At 34.9% G+C, this 22702-nt stretch overlaps 1 protein-coding gene across 4 annotated transcripts in view; it reads left to right on the top strand.

Annotated features, from left to right (window-relative positions):
- The window catches only part of LOC148954626 (uncharacterized), a 71984-nt gene that overhangs the window by 25691 nt on the left and 23591 nt on the right, over positions 1-22702 (top strand). For 3 of the 4 annotated variants that reach the window (XM_089086657.1, XM_089086656.1, XM_089086655.1), the window contains exons 2-3: positions 8111-8365; positions 17391-17535. In XM_089086657.1, coding sequence (XP_088942783.1) covers positions 8121-8365; positions 17391-17535 — 390 coding nt within the window. In that variant the 5' untranslated portion in view covers positions 8111-8120. Of the gene's footprint in view, positions 1-205; positions 293-8110; positions 8366-17390; positions 17536-22702 lie in introns of those variants that run through there. The other variant, XM_089086653.1, reaches the window with a different exon arrangement.

Below are 22702 nucleotides of genomic sequence, written 5' to 3'. Positions count from 1 at the left end.
TTCGATGCCTTTTTTATGCTCATTACGAATATAATAAGCTTTTCTATTGGAAATGAATTTCAGCCCCCCCCCCTTCTATATCGGCCAATTCTGGGTTTGGTTAGGTATAGCATATATAGAGGGGGGGGCTGAAATTCATTTCCGTTAGAAATGCTTATTATATTCATAATGAGCATAAAAAAAAGGCATCGAATAGTGTATTCACTTTAGTCCTAACTCAATAGGCTAATATGATTTCATAGAACTTTACCCAAGTTATGTCATGGGAACATGTTTTTGCAATCCCCCTTTGGTAAAATTCTACTCTAGCTACTTTTGGCTATCTTAGAGAGGGGTTAGGTTATGAAAATGAAATTTTCAGGGAAGAGCCTATGGACTAAAGTAGGCTAACCTATGTCCCAGGGAGGTATTTTAAAGTACCAACCTCCACTCCTCCCCCCTCTATGTAATACAAATTATTGCACATTACTAGTTGTTTTGGTAAAATTCTACTTTAGCTACTTTTGGCTATCTTTAAAAGGGTTAGGTTAGGAATTTGGAACTTTTAGCAATGGATCTACAGGCTAAAGTATGGGTAAAGCTCTACAAAATCATATTATTGAGTTAGGACTAAAGTGAATACACCATTTGATGCCTTTTTTAATGCTCATTACAAATATAATAAGCATTTCTATCGGAAAAAAATTTCAGCCCCCTCCTAGACCATATAGGCTATACCTAACCTAGCACCAACCTAAACTAACCTAACCCTGAATTGGCATATATAGGGGGGAAGGCTGAAATTCATTTCCAATAGAAATGCTTATTATATTCGTAATGAGCATAAAAAAAGGCATCAAATGGTGTATTCACTTTAGTCCTAACTCAATAATGTGATTTCATAGAACTTTACCAAAGTATGTCCTGGGAAGGTATTTTGAAGTATCTACCTCTACTCTTCTTCTCTAAAGGGTTCTGAAATTTGCCTATATGACTGGTCTATACCTATTGAAATTGGACAAAACAACATTTTACCTTAATTTTCTGTTATCAGTTTCTTTTCCTCTGGCCTTAGTTCTGAAAATGCAATTCCTGTTACTTCAGTAAAATTTTAAGGCATATCAATGCTTTTTTTCAAAATTTAGGAAATGTATTTGCATATCTTTAAAACCTTATAAATTGGAATTGAGTAAAGTTGTGAAACTGAAAACAATTTTGTTTTACTTCATTTAAGCAGAATATCTATTTTCTAAGGTTTTACTTTCATGACACATATATTTTGAAAGGTCATTAAAGGCCAGGACCCCCTAGAAGAGGAAGGAGTAGAAGTAGGTACTTCAAAATACCTTCCCAGGACATACTTTAGCCTTTAGACCCATCCCTGAAAGTTTGATTTTCCTAATCTAACCCCTTTTGAAGATAGCCAAAAGTAGCTAAAGTAGAATTTTACCGTTGTTTTTACTAACATTTCATCCTATATTACTATTATAATTATAAATCAATACTTAGCTTACACAATTTCAGCTTCTAACCTTGTCTGTTAAAATATATTCCACAATCCTATTTCCATTTAATAGTCATCCCTTTAACTAAATTTGCTATCTAGCTGACATTGCTTATGGAACCCTGTTTGTGATGTCACAAAAGGAATGTTTTTTGCTTATCTTAACCACTTAAGGGTAGGTATTTCTTGTAGGCAGGTGTTAGGTTTGACTATGCCATTTAAACTTTCTTAATTAGTTAAAGGATTTGACTGGAGATAGAGCAGTAAAAACATTAGAATTGATTATAGAGGACAAATTATGTCATGGGAAGATGTTTTTAAAATTCCCCTTCTCCTTAAACTCAAAAATTTCTAAAATTGTACTTTAAATACTTTTTAAATATTTCTAAAGTGCTAAGAGATAGAGCAGTAAAAACATCAGATTTGACTTTAGAGGACAAATTATGTTATGGGAAGATGTTTTTGAAATCTCCCTTCTCCCCAGACTCAAAAAGTTCTAAAATTGTGCTTTAGATACTTTTTTTAATATTTCAAAAGTGCTAAGAGATAGAGCAGTAAAAACATCAGAATTGACTTCAGAGGACAATTTATGTTATGGGAAGGTGTTTTTGCAATCCCCCTTCTCCCAAACTGTAAAAATTTCTAGAATTGTACTTTAGATAGCCTACTTTTTAAAAATTTCTAAAGCACTAAGAGATATAGCTGAAAAAACATCAGAATTGACTTTAGAGGACAATTTATGTTATGGGAATATGTTTTTGAAATCCCTCTTCTTCCCAAACTAAAAAATTTCTAAAATTGTACTTTAGATACTTTTTAAATATTTCTAAAGTGCTAAGAGATAGAGCAGTAAAAACATCAGTATTGACAGTACTCCTATGTTAAAAGGACTCTTTTATATAGTGCTAGTTTGGGTAATGCTAATGAAATAAAATAGGATGAATATATAATAGTTTAGAAACAAATTTGGGCTATATATTTGCACATTAGTGTGGGGGGGGGGGGGGGTAAAGCATAGCATATATTATTACATAACCAAACCTAGGTACCTTCCCCCCCCTAAAGCCCAAAAACCAACATTTAAAATATTGTATATGCAATGAAAACCACACTATACATTGTATCACTCTATAGTGGTGTCTTGAATTATCCCATCAAAAATGGGCTTTTCATGACTGGTTTCCATTGCAGTATATAAAAGAGCCCGTTTAACATAGGAGTACTAAATTGACTTTAGAGGAAAAATTATGTCATGGGAAGATATTTTTGAAATCTCCTTGTCCCCAAACTCAAAGATTTCTAAAATTGTACTTTAGATACTTTTTAAATGTTTCTAAAGCATTGAGAGATAGAGCAGTAAAAACATCAGAATCAACTTTAGAGGACAAATTATGTTATTCAAAGATGTTTTTGAAATCCCCCTTCTCCCCAAACTCAAAAATTTCTAAAATTGTACTTTAGATACTTTTTAAATATTCCTAAACATCAGAATCAACTTTAGAGGACAAATTATGTTATGAGAAGATGTTTTTGAAATCCCCCTTCTCCCCAAACTCAAAAATTTCTAAAATTGTACTTTAGATACTTTTTAAAATATTTCTAAAGTACTAAGAGATAGAGCAGTAAAAAACATCAGAATCAACTTTAGAGGACAAATTATGTTATGGAAAGATATTTTTGAAATTCCCCTTCTCCCCAAACTCAAAAATTTCTAAAATTGTACTTTAAATACTTTTTTCATGGTTGTAGCAGTAGCTGCAAACTAGTTAAGAGTGAACCACAGCCTATAGTAACCAGAAGTAAAAAAATGCATTTTGAAAAAAATTGCCATCTGACACTGATTCAGGTATGGTAACTATTATTTCAGTTTGTCTCATTGCAAAAGAAAATTTACAGTGATTTTGAAAAAGAGCCTGAAACTCCTTGAAGATAGTGTCAGATAAAAATAAAAATTGGAATCAGCATGGCCAAAAACCATGTAATGGGTGATTAGATTCCCCCACCTTGAACATTAAGGAAAATAACTTTTTTGCATGGGCAGCGCAAATGTCTTTTTTTATTTATTTATTTTTTTTTACTTTGGAAATGGGTTACCAGAGCATCATAAAAAGAGGTTTCATGGCTCATCTGGATCAAATAAAAAATTTCTACTGCCCTTTGTAAGTGACCAAAAGGATTGGAGGGCAGCTAACCTCTCCCCAAAAGCCCTCATTGCCAAAAGGTCATCCAATCAAAATCTTGTGATAGCCATTTTTTTGCAGCATATTTGAAAAGTCCAATAACTATACTTTTAGTGATGAAATGACCCTCCATAGTCCCTGAGAAAGTTTTAAGAAAATATCACCAGTTGGTTTATTTGCACTAGTTTTTTTTCTTTATATACATTAGATAGGCTGTGAAGTAATAATTTTTGTTCATTTTAAGTGTCAACTTTGCTCTTTACTTCCCTCAGAAAACCTTGTTTTTTAAATTAATTTTTGCTTGTTTTTAATAAAAAAAATTATAATGCCAGGGAATATCCCTCCCCTTTTTAAAATTTCTCCTGGAAAGTTCCCCCAGAAACTTTCCTTCTCATAAAAACATTCTCAGGGACTATGGAGGACCATGTCATCACCAAAAGTATAGTTATTGGACTTGTCAACTATGCTACAGAAAATGGCTATCTCAAGGTTTTGATTGGAGAACTTTAGTGGAATGGGGCCTTTTGGGGAGGGGGTTAGCTGCCCTCCAATCCTTTTGGTCTCTTACAAAGGGCTGTATCAATTTTTATTTCCATTCAAATGAGCCATTAAACATCTCTTTATGCTCTGGTAACCCGTTTCCCCAGTAAAAAAAAGATAAAAAAAGACATCTGTGCTATCCATGCAAAAAATGATTTTCCTTGCTGTTCAAGGTGGGGGACAGTTGGTGCAATTTTTATTTTTATTGGACACCAGTTTTGAGGAGTTTCAGACTCTTTGTCAAAATCACTGTAAATCCGTTTTTGCAATAAACTTTTACTTTTAAGACAAACTGAAATAATAGCTACTATTCCTGAATCAGTTTCAGATGGCATTTTTTTTCTGTAGGTAATTTTTTTTTTAAATGTATTTTTTTACTTCTGGTTACTATGGGCTCTGGCTTACTCTTTACTAGGTTGCAGCTACTGCTGCAACCATGATAAAAAGTATTTAAACTATAATTTTAGAAATTTTTGAGTTTGGGGAGAAGGGGGATTTCAAAAATATCTTCCCATAACATAATTTGTCCTCTAAAGTTGATTGCCCTTGTTTTATGTCTTTGAGGATGAGAACCCTCCATAGCCCTCAGGACAAGGGTTGTAAGTTATGCCCTTGGGACATATAAGGTTCTTATAGAAATGTTTGTTGTAGAAGCTTCAAAAAGGGCTTATTCAATTTAAAATTGAGAGGACTAGTGCCTTTCTTTTTAGTCAAAAGTGATCAGAGGGCTAATGCCCCCCCCCCATGTCCCTAATTTCCCCAAATACGTCCCATTAAAATTTGAAATAGCTATTTTGTTCAATGTAATTGAAAGGTCTGGAAATTATGTCTTTGGGGATAACAAATCCCCCCAGCCCTCAGGGCAAGGGTTGTAATTTATGCCCTGGCTGCATATAAAGTTTTTATACAAAGCATGGTCATATACTTCAGAGGGGGCTCATTGGATTGGTAATCAGACACTCTAGTGCTCTTTTTAAGAGTCAGTGTGATTGGAGGACAGCTATCTCTCCCTCCACACACACACGTCATATTATCCCAAAATGCATCAAAAAGAAATTTTGAGATAGCCATTTTATCAAAATAGTCTAAATATCATATAACAAGGCATTTGGGGTTGAAACAAACTCCAGAGATTAGGGGCAAGGGCTGTAAGTTATGCCCAGGGGGTATTTCTGGATTTTTATGGAAGGGATGGCTGTTTAACTTTAGAAGAGGCTCAGTCTTTTTTCCTGAAAAAGACTATGTCAATATAAAATGAACAGAAACTAATTAAAAAAAGTTTCCGCAAAATATGTTTTTTAAAATAAAGTAAAGAACTCCATTAAACCAAAATTGAACAAAAATAGAATCAAATAATCTACCAAGCATACAACTAGGCCTACAATTGATCACAACTATCAACAATGTAACACAATGATATAGGTACATAAATGAATCATAAAAAAGTAGAAATTAAAATAAATTACTTAACACAAACAGAAATTACTACAATCAGCACTATGACTAGCCTATTACCTGACTAAATATTTTATGGCCTATTGGGTCAGTTATGTTTTATTGAAAACTGTTTGTATTTTGAACACTAGTTTAATTTGTGAAAATATGTACAAAAAGAAAAGATTAAATAAAATCACCTTAGCCATTAAGATGAGTGAAAAGAAATAATAAAAATAAAATAATTATTTGATGTATAATTATATTGTTTTGTTCTTACTGTAATCATGCCATTGTTAGTGAATACGGTGCTATGGATATTACTGAGTCATTCAAAAGATTAAATACTGTTTTAGCTGATAATGCTGTTTTTTTCTCTAGGTTGTTTCCACCTGTTAATTAGATTGTTTTACCGTTAGTGATTGTGCATTTTATTTGTGTATATTCAAGTTTCTTTGTTTCTTTTTTCCTAGTACTCCGCGTATTTTTTTTTTTTTTTTTTGTAGCAGGTTAAAAATAAATTATTATTATTATTACATACATATTGTGTCTTTTGATTTAGTTCATAATCTCCCTCAACATCTCCTGAAAGTTCAGCTAATTCTTTAGCTGTTCCTTAGATATTGTAGTTGTGCTATATTGACAAACAGAATGTATATAGTGTATTTTGATCTGATTCATTATCCCCCTCATCATTCCCTGTGAGTTTTCACTTCAAACCCTTTGCTGCTCTTAAGATGTTACTGATACACACTTTTGACAACCTGAGTGCATTTACTGATTTTTTTTCCTGAAAATTTTGATGTAATGCCCTTAGCTACCTTAGCTACCTTACCTTAGCTACCTTACCTTACCTTAGCTACCTTACCTTAGCTTGGATAATATACAAGCTCCTCTTTTCCATTTTAAGTCAAAGGCTCAAACTATTGCCAATTCTCATTATTTATGGTTCTTGCCCCATGGACTAGCCTATAGGGCTCAAATTGTTTTTGCAGGCATATGTATTGAAATTTTTGTCTATTTTGAATAAAGTGACTATCTTAAAATTGTGATTGGATGTTTTTGAAGGTTATATGGTGCTAATTGGCATAAAAGGGCAAGGGAGGTGGACTGGCTGCCCTCCATTTACTTTTAACTAGAAAAGGGGTGCTAGGGCTTTCAGTTTCCAATCAAATGAGCCCCCTTAGAAGTTTCTACACTCACCTGTTCCATATGATTTGACTCAGAGAATAAAACTTTATGAAACATTGAAGGTTTAAGGATCCTTATCATGGCAGTACTAGTGTTGTCTCTGATTTCATAATTAAGCTGGTACAATTGCTGCATTTACTGACCAAGAACAAGATTTTGTTTGGTTGATTTTTCAGTGCTTGTTATTTCTGCATTTTCATTTTCTCTCAATCATTTAATTCATCTATATCATTTCTGCTCTGTTGGTTTTTAGACTAAAAAAAAAAGACTTTGTAAGTAAATTAAGTTGAATTTCTACTTTTCTACTTGAAAAAGATCTAACATAGATGGTGGCTCATTCCATTTGGTATTTTAACAAGCTATGAGGAAGAGTGTCAATTATGGGGGGGGGCATAGGATTCCCCCCCCCCTCAAGATTTGGAAAGCACTTTTTGGAGGAATTTTACTGAAAAAATTGTTCTTGGTGGTTTTCATTGAAAAGATGTTTATAAAGATCTATTGTTCCCCATTTTTGCGAATTTATCTTACTGTTTGACAGGCATTGTGAGGGTCTAGATTCCCTCACACTGCCTAAATAAGAAAATGGATATGAAGTTAATTATTTTGTTGTGAAATAATCTTTCTGTTGGACTCTGATACTGCAATTCTTCTTCGTCTTGTATTTACTTTCGTCCCCTCAGGATTTTGCAAGACCTTGTTACAATTATTGACTATAGGTCTATTTTTAAGAATATATTGTTTAGTTTGTCCTTCATTTCCTTCTACTTTCCTTCCATTTAGGGACCTTGCAGGTCCTCTGCACTCTTAGTTCTCCTGAATTTTCTGAGAAAATTTTAATTAAATTATAAATTATAACTTTTTTTATTGTTGGCCCCCCCCCAAAAAAAAAGTCCTGTGTATGTTCTTGCCTAAGGCTATATGCATAACTGGTTGAGAAATGCTGCTGAGGAATGCTTTGAAGCTTTGTTTTTGAAGACTTTGCAGTCCAAAGCAAAAATCTTGGGATGACAGCAAATAAAAAATACATGACAGATACCCTCTCTTTTCTAGGTCAAACCTATTGCATTAAGTATGATATTTGTTCAAAGCAATCTTTTTTTTTCTAATTTGAATTAGTTTAATGTGTTTCGACTCTTCACTCCAAATTTAGATGCTACTATTAAAGGTATCTGGTCAAAATTATTTTTGGGTGATATCTCTATGGGTTTTTATTAGACCTGTCACTCTTTTTCATATCCAGTTGAGTTTGAACTGCTCTTGAACCTTTTGTTTTCAATTGCAGGTCATTTACTATGGCTAAAAAAAATAAAGAGCTGAAAAAGACAGTGAAATTGTCTAATACAGATAAGCATTCACATATAATAGAAAATATGCTGAATGAATTAAGTGGCATCTCTACTGACATGACCATAGTCTGCAGTGATGGACAAATTCAAGCTCACAGCTTTATTATAGCACAGATGAGTCCTGTATTTTGCTCGGCACTCAATGGCTTTCCTGAGGGATTTCAATACTACGTCACTCTGCCTGATCTACAGTAATTTGTTATAACTATTTTCTATTTTAATCATTATGAGCCTGGAAGAACTTTGGTGTGCAAACTAAGGGCAAAATTATTCTAGTTCTTAAAAACTTATTCAGGGAAAAACACTATTAAACGTTTCAAATTTTCTGTAGTTCAGTCAAAATTATATCAGCTAAATTTTTTATTCAACTGTGACCTGTTACCTTGAAATTGTTATCATGTTACTTAGGATAAAAATGTTGGTAAGCAACCAAGGCTGCTTATCAACAGAGGTTGGTAAGCAGAGGCTGTACAAAGTCCCTGCATAGGCCATTAGAAAAAACAGAAAAAATTATGCAGATTGGAAAAAGTTGTTTCGAGAATCGGAATTTTGAACAGAAATGGATTGTTTTGTTCTCAGGACACTTAGTTACAAATTAGCTAAAGCCAGAGGTAAATCACCTGAATAGGTACAGCACACTTGATTAGGTAAACCACTACCAGACATCTAAACAGAATAATGACAGTAGAGAAGCTAGGAATATATGAGAGTATGTTTGTGTGAGTACTCTGAGTAGTATTTGAGAAGGAGAAGCATAAGAATAATGACAGTAAAAAAGCTAGGAATATATGAGAGGATGTGTGTTTTAGTACTCTGAGTAGTATTAGAGAAGGAGAAGCATAAGAATAATGACATTAAATAAGCTATTAATATATTAGAGTATGTTTGTTTGAGTACTCTGAGTAGTATTTGAGAAGGAGAAGCATAAGAATAATGACAGTAAAGAAGCTAGGAATATATGAGAGTATGTTTGTGTGAGTTCTGTGAGTAGTATTTGAGAAGGAGAGGCATTAGAATAATGACAGTAGAAAAGCTAGTAATATATGAGAGTAGGTTTATTTTAGTACTGTGAGCAGTATTTGAGAATGAGAAGCATGAGAATAATGACAGAATTGAATCTTTGACGGTATGAGAGTATGTTTATTTGAGTAATCTGAGTAGTATTTGAGAAGGAGAAGCATAAGAATAATGACAGTAAAGAAGGAAGGAATATATGAGAGTATGTTTGTGTGAGTACTCTGAGTAGTATTTGAGAGGGAGAAGCATAAGAATAATGACAGTAAAGAAGCTAGGAATATATGAGAGTATGTTTGTGTGAGTACTCTGAGTAGTATTTGAGAAAGAGAAGCATAAGAATAATGACAGTAAAGAAGCTAGGAATATATGAGAGTATGTTTGTGTGAGTACTGTGAGTAGTATTTGAGAAGAAGAATCATAAGAATAATGACAGTATAGAAGCTAGGAATATATGAGAGTATGTTTGTGTGAGTACTCTGAGTAGTATTTGAGAAGGAGAGGCATAAGAATAATGACAGTAAAAAAGCTAGGAATATATGAGAGTATGTTTGTGTGAGTACTCTGAGTAGTATTTGAGAAGGAGAAGCATAAGAATAATGACAGTAAAGAAGCCAGGAATATATGAGAGTATGTTTGTGTGAGTACTGTGAGTAGTATTTGAGAAGGAGAAGCATAAGAATAATGACAGTAAAGAAGCTAGGAATATATGAGATTATGTTTGTTTGAGTACTGTGAGTAGTATTTGAGAAGGAGAAGCATAAGAATTATGACAGTAAAGAAGCTATGAATGTATGAGAGTATGTTTGTGTGAGTACTCTGAGAAGTATTTGAGAAGGAGAAGCATGAGAATAATTACAGAAAAGTAGAGCGGTATATAAGAGATTATGTGTGTGTGAGTACTCTGAGTAGTAATTGAGAAGGAGAAGCATAAGAATAATGACAGTACAGAAGCTATGAATATATGAGAGTATGTTTGTGTGAGTACTCTGAGTAGTATTTGAGAAGGAGAAGCATAAGAATAATGACTGTAGAGAAGCTAGTAATATATGAGAGTATGTTTGTGTGAGTACTGTGAGTAGTATTTGAGAAGGAGAATCATAAGACTAATGACAGAAGAGCAGATTTGAATATATGAGAGTATGTTTGTGTGAGTACTGTGAGTAGTATTTGAGAAGGAGAAGCATAAGAATAATGACAGTAGAGAACCTAGGAATATATGAGATTATTTTTGTTTGAGTACTGTTAGTAGTATTTGAGAAGGCGAATCATAATACTAATGACAGTAGATAACATTTGAATATAATAGACTATGCTTGTTTGAGTACTCTGAGTATTATATGAAAAGGAGAAGCAATAGACTAATCACAGTACAGAACATATGACTCTATTAGAGTCTGTTTGTTTGAGTACTCTGAGTAGTATTTGAGAAGGAGAAGCATAAGACTAATGACAGTAGAGAAGCTAGGAATATACTCTGAGTAGTATTTGAGATTGAGCAGCATAAGATTTATGACAGTAGAGAAGCTTGGAATGTATGAGAGTATGCTTGTTTGAGTACTGTGAGTAGTATTTGAGAAGGCGAACCATACGAATAATTACATAAGAGAAGATATTTCTATATGAGAGTATGGGTGTGTGAGTACTCTGAGTAGTATTTGAGAAGGAAAATCATAAAACTAATGACAGTGAAGAACCTTTGAATATATGAGAGTATGTTCGTTTGAGTACTCTGAGTAGTATTTGAGAAGGAGAAGAATAAGACTAATGACAGTACAGAAGCTAGGAATATATGAGAGTATGTTTGTGTGAGTACTCTGAGTAGTATTTGAGAAGGAGAAGCATAAGAATAATGACAGTAAAGAAGCTAGGAATATATGAGAGTATGTTTGTGTGAGTACTCTGGGTAGTATTTGAGAAGGAGAAGCATAAGAATAATGACAGTAAAGAAGCTAGGAATATATGAGAGTATGTTTGTGTGAGTACTCTGAGTAGTATTTGAGAAGGAGAAGCATAAGAATAATGACAGTAAAGAAGCTAGGAATATATGAGATTATGATTGTGTGAGTACTCTGAGTAGTATTTGAGAAGGAGAAGCATAAGAATAATGACAGTAAAGAAGCTAGGAATATATGAGATTATGTTTGTGTGAGTACTGTGAGTAGTATTTGAGAAGGAGAAGCATAAGAATAATGACAGTAGAGAAGCTAGTAATATATGAGAGTATGTTTGTGTGAGTACTGTGAGTAGTATTTGAGAAGGAGAAGCATAAGACTAATGACAGTAGAGAAGCTAGGAATATATGAGAGTATGTTTGTGTGAGTACTGTGAGTAGTATTTGAGAAGGAGAAGCATAAGACTAATGACAGTAGAGAAGCTAGGAATATATGAGAGTATGTTTGTGTGACTACTCTGAGTAGTATTTGAGAAGGAGAAGCATAAGAATAATGACTGTAGAGAAGCTAGTTATATATGAAAGTATGTTTGTGTGAGTACTGTGAGTAGTATTTGAGAAGGAGAAGCATAAAAATAATGACAGTAGAGAAGCTAGGAATATATGAGAGTATGTTTGTGTGAGTACTGTGAGTAGTGAAGCTAGTAATATATGAGAGTATGTTTGTGTGAGTACTGTGAGTAGTATTTGAGAAGGAGAACTGTAAGAATAATGACAGTAGAGAAGTTTATGAGAGTATGTTTGTGTGAGTACTGTGAGTAGTATTTGAGAAGGAGAAGCATTTGAGTATGGAACAGAAGCTAGTAATAGAGTTCAGAAGCAAACCTAAAAACTTGGTTTTGCCTGCTTCACACAACCTAGTAATTTGCCAGTAGTGCGGAAAAAAAGTGTGAGGAGCTCTCTAAAACACGCTCTCTTCAGTCTATTATGAGTTAATATGTAAATGACCTTGATTCTATACTTTCTTTGATACTATCTTTGATATTTTTGATATTACCTTTTTGAATACTATACTATACTATCTGTCACAAGAAACCCTTTTTCTTGCAGTTGCTACAACATCAGGATGGAAACTATTATGAAAACTGCAACATTTATCTCTTTTTGTTTAGTAGGATAATATAGTAGGCGGAGTAACCACTTTCTGGTCATTTCAAAGTGTTCATGTAGTCCATTTAAAGATTAAATTGACATTCGGACAAGCATATTTTGACACATTTTTCAAAAATCGAGAATACGTAAACCTCCCAATTCCTTTGGACTTCTTACAAAAGCATCTTTTTACTCAGCTTTTTAGATTACCGCCCCATTTAAAACGCCTAATAATTACGTGGTGTTTATAAAGAAAAGCCACATATTAATTATCAAACATAAATATAAAAAAATACCACACATAATTATCGAATTATCAAACATAAATATCAAAACACGACACACATAATTTTTGGCTGTAAGTTCTTGGAGGAGCATTACTTTGGTCGGATACAGAATTCTTAATAAATAATACTTGTTGATGAATGTTGATCTTTGAAACAAAGAGAGATACCTGACTACTGTCTTTGCATAGCAGACACAGAACCCCAATCAGTTTCTTTTCTTATGCATTTTGGCCGCAATTCCCTCTTACTGACAATGTAACAGCAAGTATCATTACTGATAAACTAACTTTCAGCCAAGTCTCGATTACTTAGCTCATTTCTCTGTTTTTTTTAACAGGAGTTAACTTGTATTTTATGAGTTTTTCAAATTGACATATACTGATATTTATTCCTTAAAGTTTTGATATTTTTTGCTTATGAAAGTGAAAACATTTAAAGTGCATTTTGTTTTCAATAAAGCGCAAATTATGTTCTGGTCTTGAGAAGGCATGAGGGTTATCAGCCCTACTCATGTTAATTTCTACTCATTTTGAGTTTGATAGTGGGGGGGGGGGGCTGACATGCCCAATATTACTAAAGAAACAGTTGCTGGGCCGTTCTACTATGCTGAACAAAATGGTTGTCTAAAAATTTTGACTGGGTGCCTTTGGAAGATGAATAGGCTTGAAAGAAAGGCTATTTGCCCTCCAATCTCTCTTTTCTCGTAAAAAGAGCACTAGACCTTTTAATTTTGAATTTAATTAGCTCCTTTACAAGTTTCAGTGATATATCTAGTAATTATAGAGAGGTGTTACTTATGATATTGCTTATATGCTTTTTTGAAAACCTGCATGCGTACGTTTTTTTTTGTTTGATTGAAATCCTCCTAAACGTTTCCTAAAGTTTCACCTCAATACTCTTAGCGTTATTATTCCCAGTAACTGTTATGGTAGTATTAAAAGTATATACATAGTGCCTTCTGGCTAGTTCAAAATCCCCCACAACTTACCCTTGAAGGTCTAAGTTAATAATATAAGTTGTTCTTCAGATATTGCTTTGTCACCTTTTTGAAAGTTCACATGCTCATAGTTTATTGATTTATTTCAACATCCGCCTAAATATTCCTTAAAAGCTTCACCTTAATGCCCTTAGCTTGTACAGTCACAATAGTTATAGCAGCATTAGTAGCAGTATGCGCATAGCACCTTTGGTTTCTTCAACATCCCCTTTAACACACGCAGAAAGTTTTGGCTTAATACCATCAACCGTTCCTGAAGCATTTCTGATGCGTCTGCTTGACAACCTGTGTAATAGCAGTAGAATTAATTGTAATAGCATAAGCATAAGTGGCAGCAGTAGTGATAGAAGTAGTAACAATAGCAACAGTAGTAGAAGTAGTATGAGAAGAAGCAGTAGCATTAGAATGCAAATATTTTCTTTTGGTTAGTTCAACATCCATCACAACAAGCCTTGTTATTTTCAACTTCACATACCAAACTGTTCTTAACATATTGCTGTTACACCCTTTTGACAACCTGCGTACAGACGACGTGTTGTAATTCAATTCACCTTCCCCCTCGAAATACCTTGAAAATTTCACCTTCGTACCCTTAGGCATAGTTGTAATAGTAGTAGTATTGATAATAGTGGTCTAAGTATTGAATAGCGGTAGTACTACTAGCATTAGTTGTATTAACATCTTGCCTTTTCGTCAATAGAACATCTCTCACATTCAGTCGATGAAGTTTCAACTAATGCAATTAGCCATTGCTATGCCATTGCTGGTGTCTCGATTTGATAACCTGTATCTTGATATACTTCTTGAAAATTTCTTCTCAAAGCTCTTAACCTTACAAGTAGTTGCAAAAGAAGTAGTAGTAGTAATAATAGTAAATGTAGCTGTAGCAGTAGTATTAGCAGTAGTTTGCACATATTGCCTTTTGGTGAGATGATCTTCCCCTTTAAACATTCTCTGAAAGTTCCAACTTAATGCCCAAATCAATTCTTGAGATATGCTATTTTGACAATCTGCATGCACATAGCGTCTTTTAATTTAGTTCGAATTTCCCCTCAATACTCTAATGGAGTAGTCTTTTAGTAGTAGTGGTTGTTGTTGTAGTAGTATTGGTAGCATGCAAATATTGTCAATTTGATCATCTCCCTAATCATTTCCTGAATTTTCCAAATTAATATACTTAGTTATTCCTGTGTTACACACTTTTGACAATCCTTATGCACATAACGGGTTTTGATTTAGTTCAACACTCCCCTCAAAATTCTCTGAAAGGCTTATCTGAATGCCTTTCGTCTCCTTGGAAAGAAATTCAAACATGCATACCTTTCTCAATTACATATACTATGTGTAAACAATGAACGAGTTGCCTAGCTTACAGCCCTTGTCCTGAGGACTGTGGGGAGGTTGAAATCCCGAAAGACATAATTACTGGACCTTTCAGCTAGGCTTAACAAAATAGATCTCTCAAAATTTCGATCGGATGTGTTTTGGGCAATGATATGCTTCGGGGGGGGGGCAGTTTGCCCTTCATTCATTTTGACTCTTCATTAGGAGACTAAAACTTAAGACTTCCAATCAAATGAGCTCCATCCGATCCGAAGCTTATACAACCAACGGTTTTATAAAAACCTTATATACCCTGGGGCATAAATTACCACCCTTGCCCATGGGTTCTAGGGGATTTTATCCCCCCTAAAGACATTGCTATAAGATTTTTGGACTATTGGTAATAAAATGGCTATCTCATAATTTCAATTGAATGCGTTTCGGGAAAAGAGGATGCTAGGGGGGGGGGCTAGTTGCTCTCCATAATGTTTGACTCTTATGAGGCAACTAGAACTACACTTTTCCAATCAAATCAACCTCTTCTAAAGTTCAAACGAACACTGCCCCTGGGTCATAACTTACAACCCTTACCCCTAGACTCTAGGGGATTCTGTCAACCCCAAAGGCCTTATTATATGACCTATGGACTATTTCTGAACAAATGGTTATCTCAAAATTTCTATCGGATGCATCTGCGGAAAATATGACATGGAGGGGGGGGGGGGGCTGCCCTCTGATCACTTTGACTCATAAAGAGAGCACTGGAACTTCTGATGCTGAACTAAATGGCTATCTCAAAATTTTGATTAGATAGGTTTTGGGAATTGATGGGGGTGGGGTTCTTGTTGCCCTCTAATTGCTCTTGAATAATAAAAAGGACACTAGCCCTTTCAATTTCCAATCGAATGAGCCTTTTTCGATGTTTTCACGACAACAAGTGCCCATCTCAAAATTTCTGTCCGATGAATTTCGAGAAAATACGAGATGTGGGGGGGGGGGTAATCCACCTTCCGATCACCCTAAATCTTAAAAAGGGCACTAGAACTTCTGATTACCAATTCAATGAGCCCCCTTCGAAGTTCATACAATCACTCTTTCTATATAAACCTTATATGTCCCAAGGGCATGGGACAACCCTTGCCTTCAGGGCTGTGGGGGGTTGTTATCCTCAAAGATATAATTTCCGGACCTTTAATTACGTTGAACAAAATGGCTATCTCAAAATATTAATCGGATGTGTTTGGGGTAATGGTGGGAGGGGATTAGTTGCCCTCCATTCACTTTCGACTATTAAAAAAGCACTAACCCAGTTTTCAGTTTCCAATCGAATGAGCCCTTTTTGAAGTTTCTACGACAAATCCTTCGATACGAAGTGCCCTGGTCTTAGAAAGACCAAACAAACCAAAAACTTAATAAACAATACATTGTGCTCTCATCTCTCTTTACTTAGGCAGTGCTGTTGCGCTGCCTATGATTAACTTTTTTTAGATTAAGATAAAGTGTATTTTAAAGCCAAACTTCAAGCATATACACAAGAAAAGCACAAATATTATAAATATAGATCAGTTATCGTCAGAAGACACATAAATGAACCACTATATTTACTGAACACTTAAGGTTTTCTTTTAATAAGCCTAATATCCAGATGCCTCGCCATTCAATAAATGAAATATGGTGAAGTACGACATCTGGAAGTATCAACTCAGTTTTTCCCAATATCCCAATTTTAGTGATTCCTAGGGTGCGGCTGATGAAGGCGGCTTGTTTAGAAATGTTGAAGGACAGCTCGGGTAGGGGGTGGCCGCACCCGGAGATTTGGAATGAAGTTTTATTTTTTAAGATGGGTTTGAATAGAAATGAAATAAAGTTATTAATTGAAATGAAGGCTGATAGTTTGCCACTGGGCCAAAGAAGAAACTTTATCGGGAGGGACAAGTCAAAGGCTGGTCCTTATTTTTGTCCTATGTGTGGAGGCTTAGATGAGAGCGTATATCACGTGATGTGTGAATGTGAGGTGCTGAGAGATTGGAGACTTGAAGTGTTTGCTAGGGGGGAGGGATTTTGATCTTGAGTGGTTCGTGAGAGTATGTGCGGATAAGGGTTTTATGGGTATCAGTAACTTGGCATGATTCCTTCGTCTCGCGATGAATCATAGGAGTAGATTTGTGTTGGATTATGTTAGGATTTGTGCAATTTCTTTGCAATTGTTCTTTGTTTATATTTTTTGTCATAGCCTATGGGCTTTTAGCGCAAATAAATCCCTTCCCTTATCGTAGAGTCACTCGCATCAGCTCAAGCAATGTACCAAATCATCATCCTTAACTTTGAAAAGCGGGCAAGTATACCTTTCTTCTTTGCAATTTCTTTCTTTTGATAACCTTTGATGGTTATGTAGTTGTTATGAGTGGTCAAATTGTGTTGCTCTTTTTCATTTCATAGAGGTGAGGTGGTCAGATCTTTTGTTAGCCTGTTACACACTTCCATTTTCATTTTAGACAAGCAATACGACTGATCAACTAATAAAGTTACTTTTGTCTTATATTTTACAGACTTCAGTTGGTTAGATCCCTCATTAGCCTATTATACACTGGTACAACAGTTTTAGACAGCCAATTTGTTGATCCTTTCAAGTCTTTGCTAGAAGACTTAGAAATTGAGCTGGACATAAACACTACGGAAATTGTATCAGATAAGGTAAGTTTTAAGCTAGTTTGAATTACTGCCTTCAATTAGCTTACCTTCAATTAGCCCTTTGAGGAATGTAAGGATTTCTTTGCAACATAAGAGTGTTTTAAGAGAGTATTTGGCTAATTAAGTACTTTTGCTAGTATATCCAAGTTCAATAAGAATGGGGTCCGGGGGACGGGCTGCTGAAGTAAGTATATGACAAAATTAATAAGAAAATCCAAGAGTTGAACTTTTTTCGTATTTTCATTATTGAACTTATCTCGTTGAAAACTTAATAAATTAATTGCTGTTTATAATTCAGATCAGCATCTACAATGGATCCTTACCAGTAGTTGTGTGGCAAAATCCTGAAGGAACGTGTCTCGCTTTATGAGGAAGGGAAACTGAGATTATTGGTTGCTATTAATTCTCATAGTTGTGTTCAGTATTTAACCATAAACCTTTACATCCCCGAAAAGGAAATAACTGAATCAACCTGGAGTGAGAGTATGTTGTGGTAATTTACAGGCAGTGCTATTGCCCTGCTAAAATAAAGAGTGAAGTGAGCTCGGTGGATTTCTTAATTTGGTTTTACTTAGGCACTTCGTATGGAAGGAAAAGTTGTAGAAACTTAGGAAGGAGCTCATTCGATTGGAAATCGAAAGTTCTAGTGCCCTTTTTGATAGTCAAAAGTTATTGAAGGGCATCTAGGCCCCTCCCATGCCCGTTTTCCCCCAAAAATATCTGATCAAAATTATGAGTTAGCCATTTTATTCAACATAGTTGAAAGGTTCAATAACTATGCCTCTGGGGACTGGGGATGATGCCTCCTGTCCCCTTCCAGACTGCCCTTGGGGCAAGGGATGTAAGTTACGCAATTCGCCCGTTGTTTACGTAAATTAATTAAGTTTTTCCACAAAATAATTTTTTTAAAGAAAAGTAAAGAACTCCATTAAACAAAAAATGAGCAAAAATAAAACCAAATAATCTACCAAGCGTGAAACTACCACAAATCAGTATCGATAAATATATGAAACCGAACACGAACAGAAATTACAATAAATAACCGAGTCAAACTCAAAACGAGCTGAAATTAACATAAGTTGGGCTCAAAACACCTAGAGAAACAAGGATTAAAAAAAAAAAATAATAAAAATTAATACAGTTGTCGCAACTGATCCACGTAGGGCAAAGAAGCTATTAGAGTTACTTCGATGAGAACACCAAAGTTGATAGTGGTTTTATTTGTTTAGTTTAGTTTTTTTTTTTTATCTTTTCTCTTGTGCCGAGGACGCCTAGTTTGTATACATGCGAAATATCCGCGCTGTTTTAGTCTTTCTCTTTTCACCCTACTGGCCGCAGTCTCGTTTGTTGTCTTTTGATTGAGTTTTACCTCTCTTCGTTGTTTTTTGTTTACATATAGCTTTTGTTATCGGGAAAAGGGGGCACTTCCAACCCTTGGTGTCCAAAAAGGCCAAGGCCATCCCGATGAGGCTTTCAGCGAATGTTGAAGGGCGTGTTGAACTAAATCAAAACACATTATGCATGCAGGTTATCTCAGAAATGGCTTTGGGTATTAAATCACAGCTTTCAAGCAACGATGAGGGGATGATCAATTGACCAAAAGGCAATGTGTGCACGCTATTAATACTACTGCTACACCTAATAATACTACATCTACTTCCACTACGACTACTACTAATGTTATGGGTATTAAGGTGAAAATTTCAGTGAATGTTTTAGGGCGAAATCAAAACGCAGTATGTGCATGCACGTTGTCAAAACGGCGTATCAGTAATACCTTAGGAATGGCTTAGACTCCAAGCCTTAACCAAGGACATCAAAATGAAAACATTTTTCGCCCACTGGTTCCATCTTCGGTCTGTTCATACCTGAAAACCTTGATTTTCTACAATTTTTCTTTTGGTTGTTATGGACCCATAAGGATTATTTTTGCTGTGTACATCCTCTCCGTTGTTGCCACAATTGAACCTTGAAAGAGGCGAGCCGAAACTTCTCTTGTTGACAAACAAGCCTTACCAACAGCAAGCAATACAACATCATTAAGATGAAACACCCAATCTGTTTAGTCGGGCTGTTGAACAAGTATAGGCTAGTAGGACTATGTAAAAATTAAGTAATAATACAATTTCAAAAGAAAATAAGAATTCTATTTATATTCCAAGAGTTAACTAAGGGGATAAATATAATAGAATAGAACAGCCTTAATGGTCTTTCGGAAAGAATATTTTGTAGATGAGTCAACTAACTATTAATTTGAAGCTTTTAGCCTTGAATAACATTAACGTTAATTCATACTAATGCGTAGCTTAGGTTAATGGAAGTGTTTGTCTTGTGTTAAAGCGATTTTGAAACTTATACTTATAGAAGTCTGTGATTATGTATTCTTTTTCCTTATTTTCTGTTGACTTTTCACGCGCATTTTTTATATTTAAACTCGGCGCCAGTGAGTGCAAAAAACTGAATTAGAAATTGACGATAATTTCTAATTCAGTTTTTTGCACTCACTGGCGCCGAGTTTAAATATAAAAAATGCGCGTGAAAAGTCAACAGAAAATAAGGAAAAAGAATACATTCAATCTGAATTGAAAGATGAATATATATATTACCGTGAATGTTCGAAATTTTTGAATGTCTACAGTCACCGGTGAATGTCTGAAATACCTTTTTTCCTCATTGGATTTAGTCAGTGTTGCTAGTCAACTTTCTCAACTTAATGCAAGGTTTGATGACAGGTCCGGTTAGGTTAGCTTAGGTTTTTAACCCATTTCTGATATTTACAACCAAATTTACCGTAACCTAATCTAACCTAGCCTAAATTAATATAATCTAACCTAACGTAACTTTAACTTTTACCATCATAGCTTGCATAATACTGAAAAAGCTGACTCGTAAATGCTCGATTAATGTCTGAATGATCTAAGCAGAGAAAAAGGAATTTCGGACATTCCCCGGCGAATGTCGATATTAACAAGATTTCGGACATTCACGGGAACATATATACTAATATTCATTGCTGAAAGTCTTTATTATTTTGGACTTATTAAAATTAGGAAAGTGAAAACAGTTAAAATATACTTTGTTTTCACTGAATTATAAATTATGCTCTGGTGTTTAGAAGGCATAAGGGGTGTTGGCCTACTCCTCTTTAGGGTCGTTTCTTCTCGTTGAGATCTCCCCCTCCCAACTTTCCCTGAAAGTTTCAACTTAATGTCCAATTCCTTTCTTGACATATTGCTTCTGTGACATTTTGAAACCTGGATGAACTTAAACTCTATCAATTTAGTCCAATAGCAGTAGTAGAAATAGTAGTATCCATATATTACCTTCCTGTTAGTCGTATATTCCCCTCATCATGCCCTGAAAGTTTCAACTTAAAGTAGGTAGGACACTAAAACGAAATCAAGAATTGGATTTCGTTTTAGTTCTACTACTTCAAGTTGAGCTTTCAAGTATGATAGAGTTTAAGTTCATCCAGGTTTCAAAATGTCACAGAAGCAATATGTCAAGAAAGGAATTGGACATTAAGTTGAAACTTTCAGGGAATGTTGGGAGGGGGATATCTCAACGAGCAGAAACGACCCTAAAGAGGAGTAGGCCAACACCCCTTATGCCTTCTAAACACCAGAGCATAATTTATAATTCAGTGAAAACAAAGTATATTTTAACTGTTTTCACTTTCCTAATTTTAATAAGTCCAAAATAATAAAGACTTTCAGCAATGAATATTAGTATATATGTTCCCGTGAATGTCCGAAATCTTGTTAATATCGACATTCGCCGGGGAATGTCCGAAATTCCTTTTTCTCTGCTTAGATTCAATTTGCTTTACGAGTCAGCTTTTTCAGTATTATGCAAGCTATGATGGTAAAAGTTAAAGTTACGTTAGGTTAGATTATATTAATTTAGGCTAGGTTAGATTAGGTTACGGTAAATTTGGTTGTAAATATCAGAAATGGGTTAAAAACCTAAGCTAACCTAACCGGACCTGTCATCAAACCTTGCATTAAGTTGAGAAAGTTGACTAGCAACACTGACTAAATCCAATGAGGAAAAAAGGTATTTCAGACATTCACCGGTGACTGTAGACATTCAAAAATTTCGAACATTCACGGTAATATATATATTCATCTTTCAATTCAGATTCAATTTTTTTTAGTGAGCTTGGTTCTAGTGTTTTTTTGTTGTTTTTTTTTATTGTTTTTTTTATGGTATGAGGAATAAAAAACACACAGCTCGAAGGTTGTTTTCAGTGTAGGGAGGTTAATTACACAACCCTAAGTAAACTACTCAAGATTTGTAAGTTTTACTGCTGATAATAATATCCTGTAGAAGACGCTCAAAAAAGAAGAAACAGGATATCTTTGTTTTCGTCTGTGATACTCTTGGTCACCTGTTAGCCTATCTATTAAATTGTGTGACAGTAACCCGGTATTCGTTCATAAAATCTGTTACCTCGCTTTATGTTTGACGTTATTTGCTTTATATAGCACCTAGGGACTTGAGGGGCTGTGGCTCATACCTGCCTCCTGCAAGGCCTTCACCCTCAAGGAGTGGTGACCAAGGCCGTATCCACGATTTATAGTTTTTCTTATTTTTCTTGGGGGGGGGGGGGGCTACAAAATAAAACACTTTAGAAAACGCTACGAAAGTCTTTTTACAGGTATTTTTCTTACTTTTTTTATGTAGCGGAAACAAATTTTCCAGTGGGGGGAGATTCAAACCGGATGACCTTGATCAATACGGCCCTGGTGGCGAACCTTACTTTTTTCCCATGAAATACTTCTACTTCGTTAATGTAGAGCTACTGAGTTGTGTGGCTGATTCTCATTTGCGAATGGACTTAAAGATCTAAAGGATCGACAGTTACATGTGGTATCTGCGGTATTTTTAGATGTAAGTGTAACTGTGGTACTGATACCATAGTTACATTACCAACTTAGAAATGAAACCTTCAACTTTCAGATGTTGTTCCCCTGACTTCTTACTCATTATGCATGTGGTGCTTAACTTAAAAAAAAAATCCGATTGATGGCTTGGACGTCAAAGTGTCATTGATATAACCGCCTTAACTTGGAGGCTCACTGACTATCCACTCACTATCACTCACTACCGATGTGGTGTCGAACTAAAAATTATTCGATAGACGGTTAGGACGTCGTTGAATAGCCGC

The sequence above is a fragment of the Artemia sp. Qi Xiang Cuo genome, chromosome 3 (assembly GCF_049724085.1).
Source record: "Artemia sp. Qi Xiang Cuo chromosome 3, ASM4972408v1, whole genome shotgun sequence".
NCBI lineage: Eukaryota > Metazoa > Arthropoda > Branchiopoda > Anostraca > Artemiidae > Artemia > Artemia sp. Qi Xiang Cuo.
Note: the sequence above shows the minus strand (reverse complement) of the source record. Positions and strands in the feature narration are given on the sequence as shown.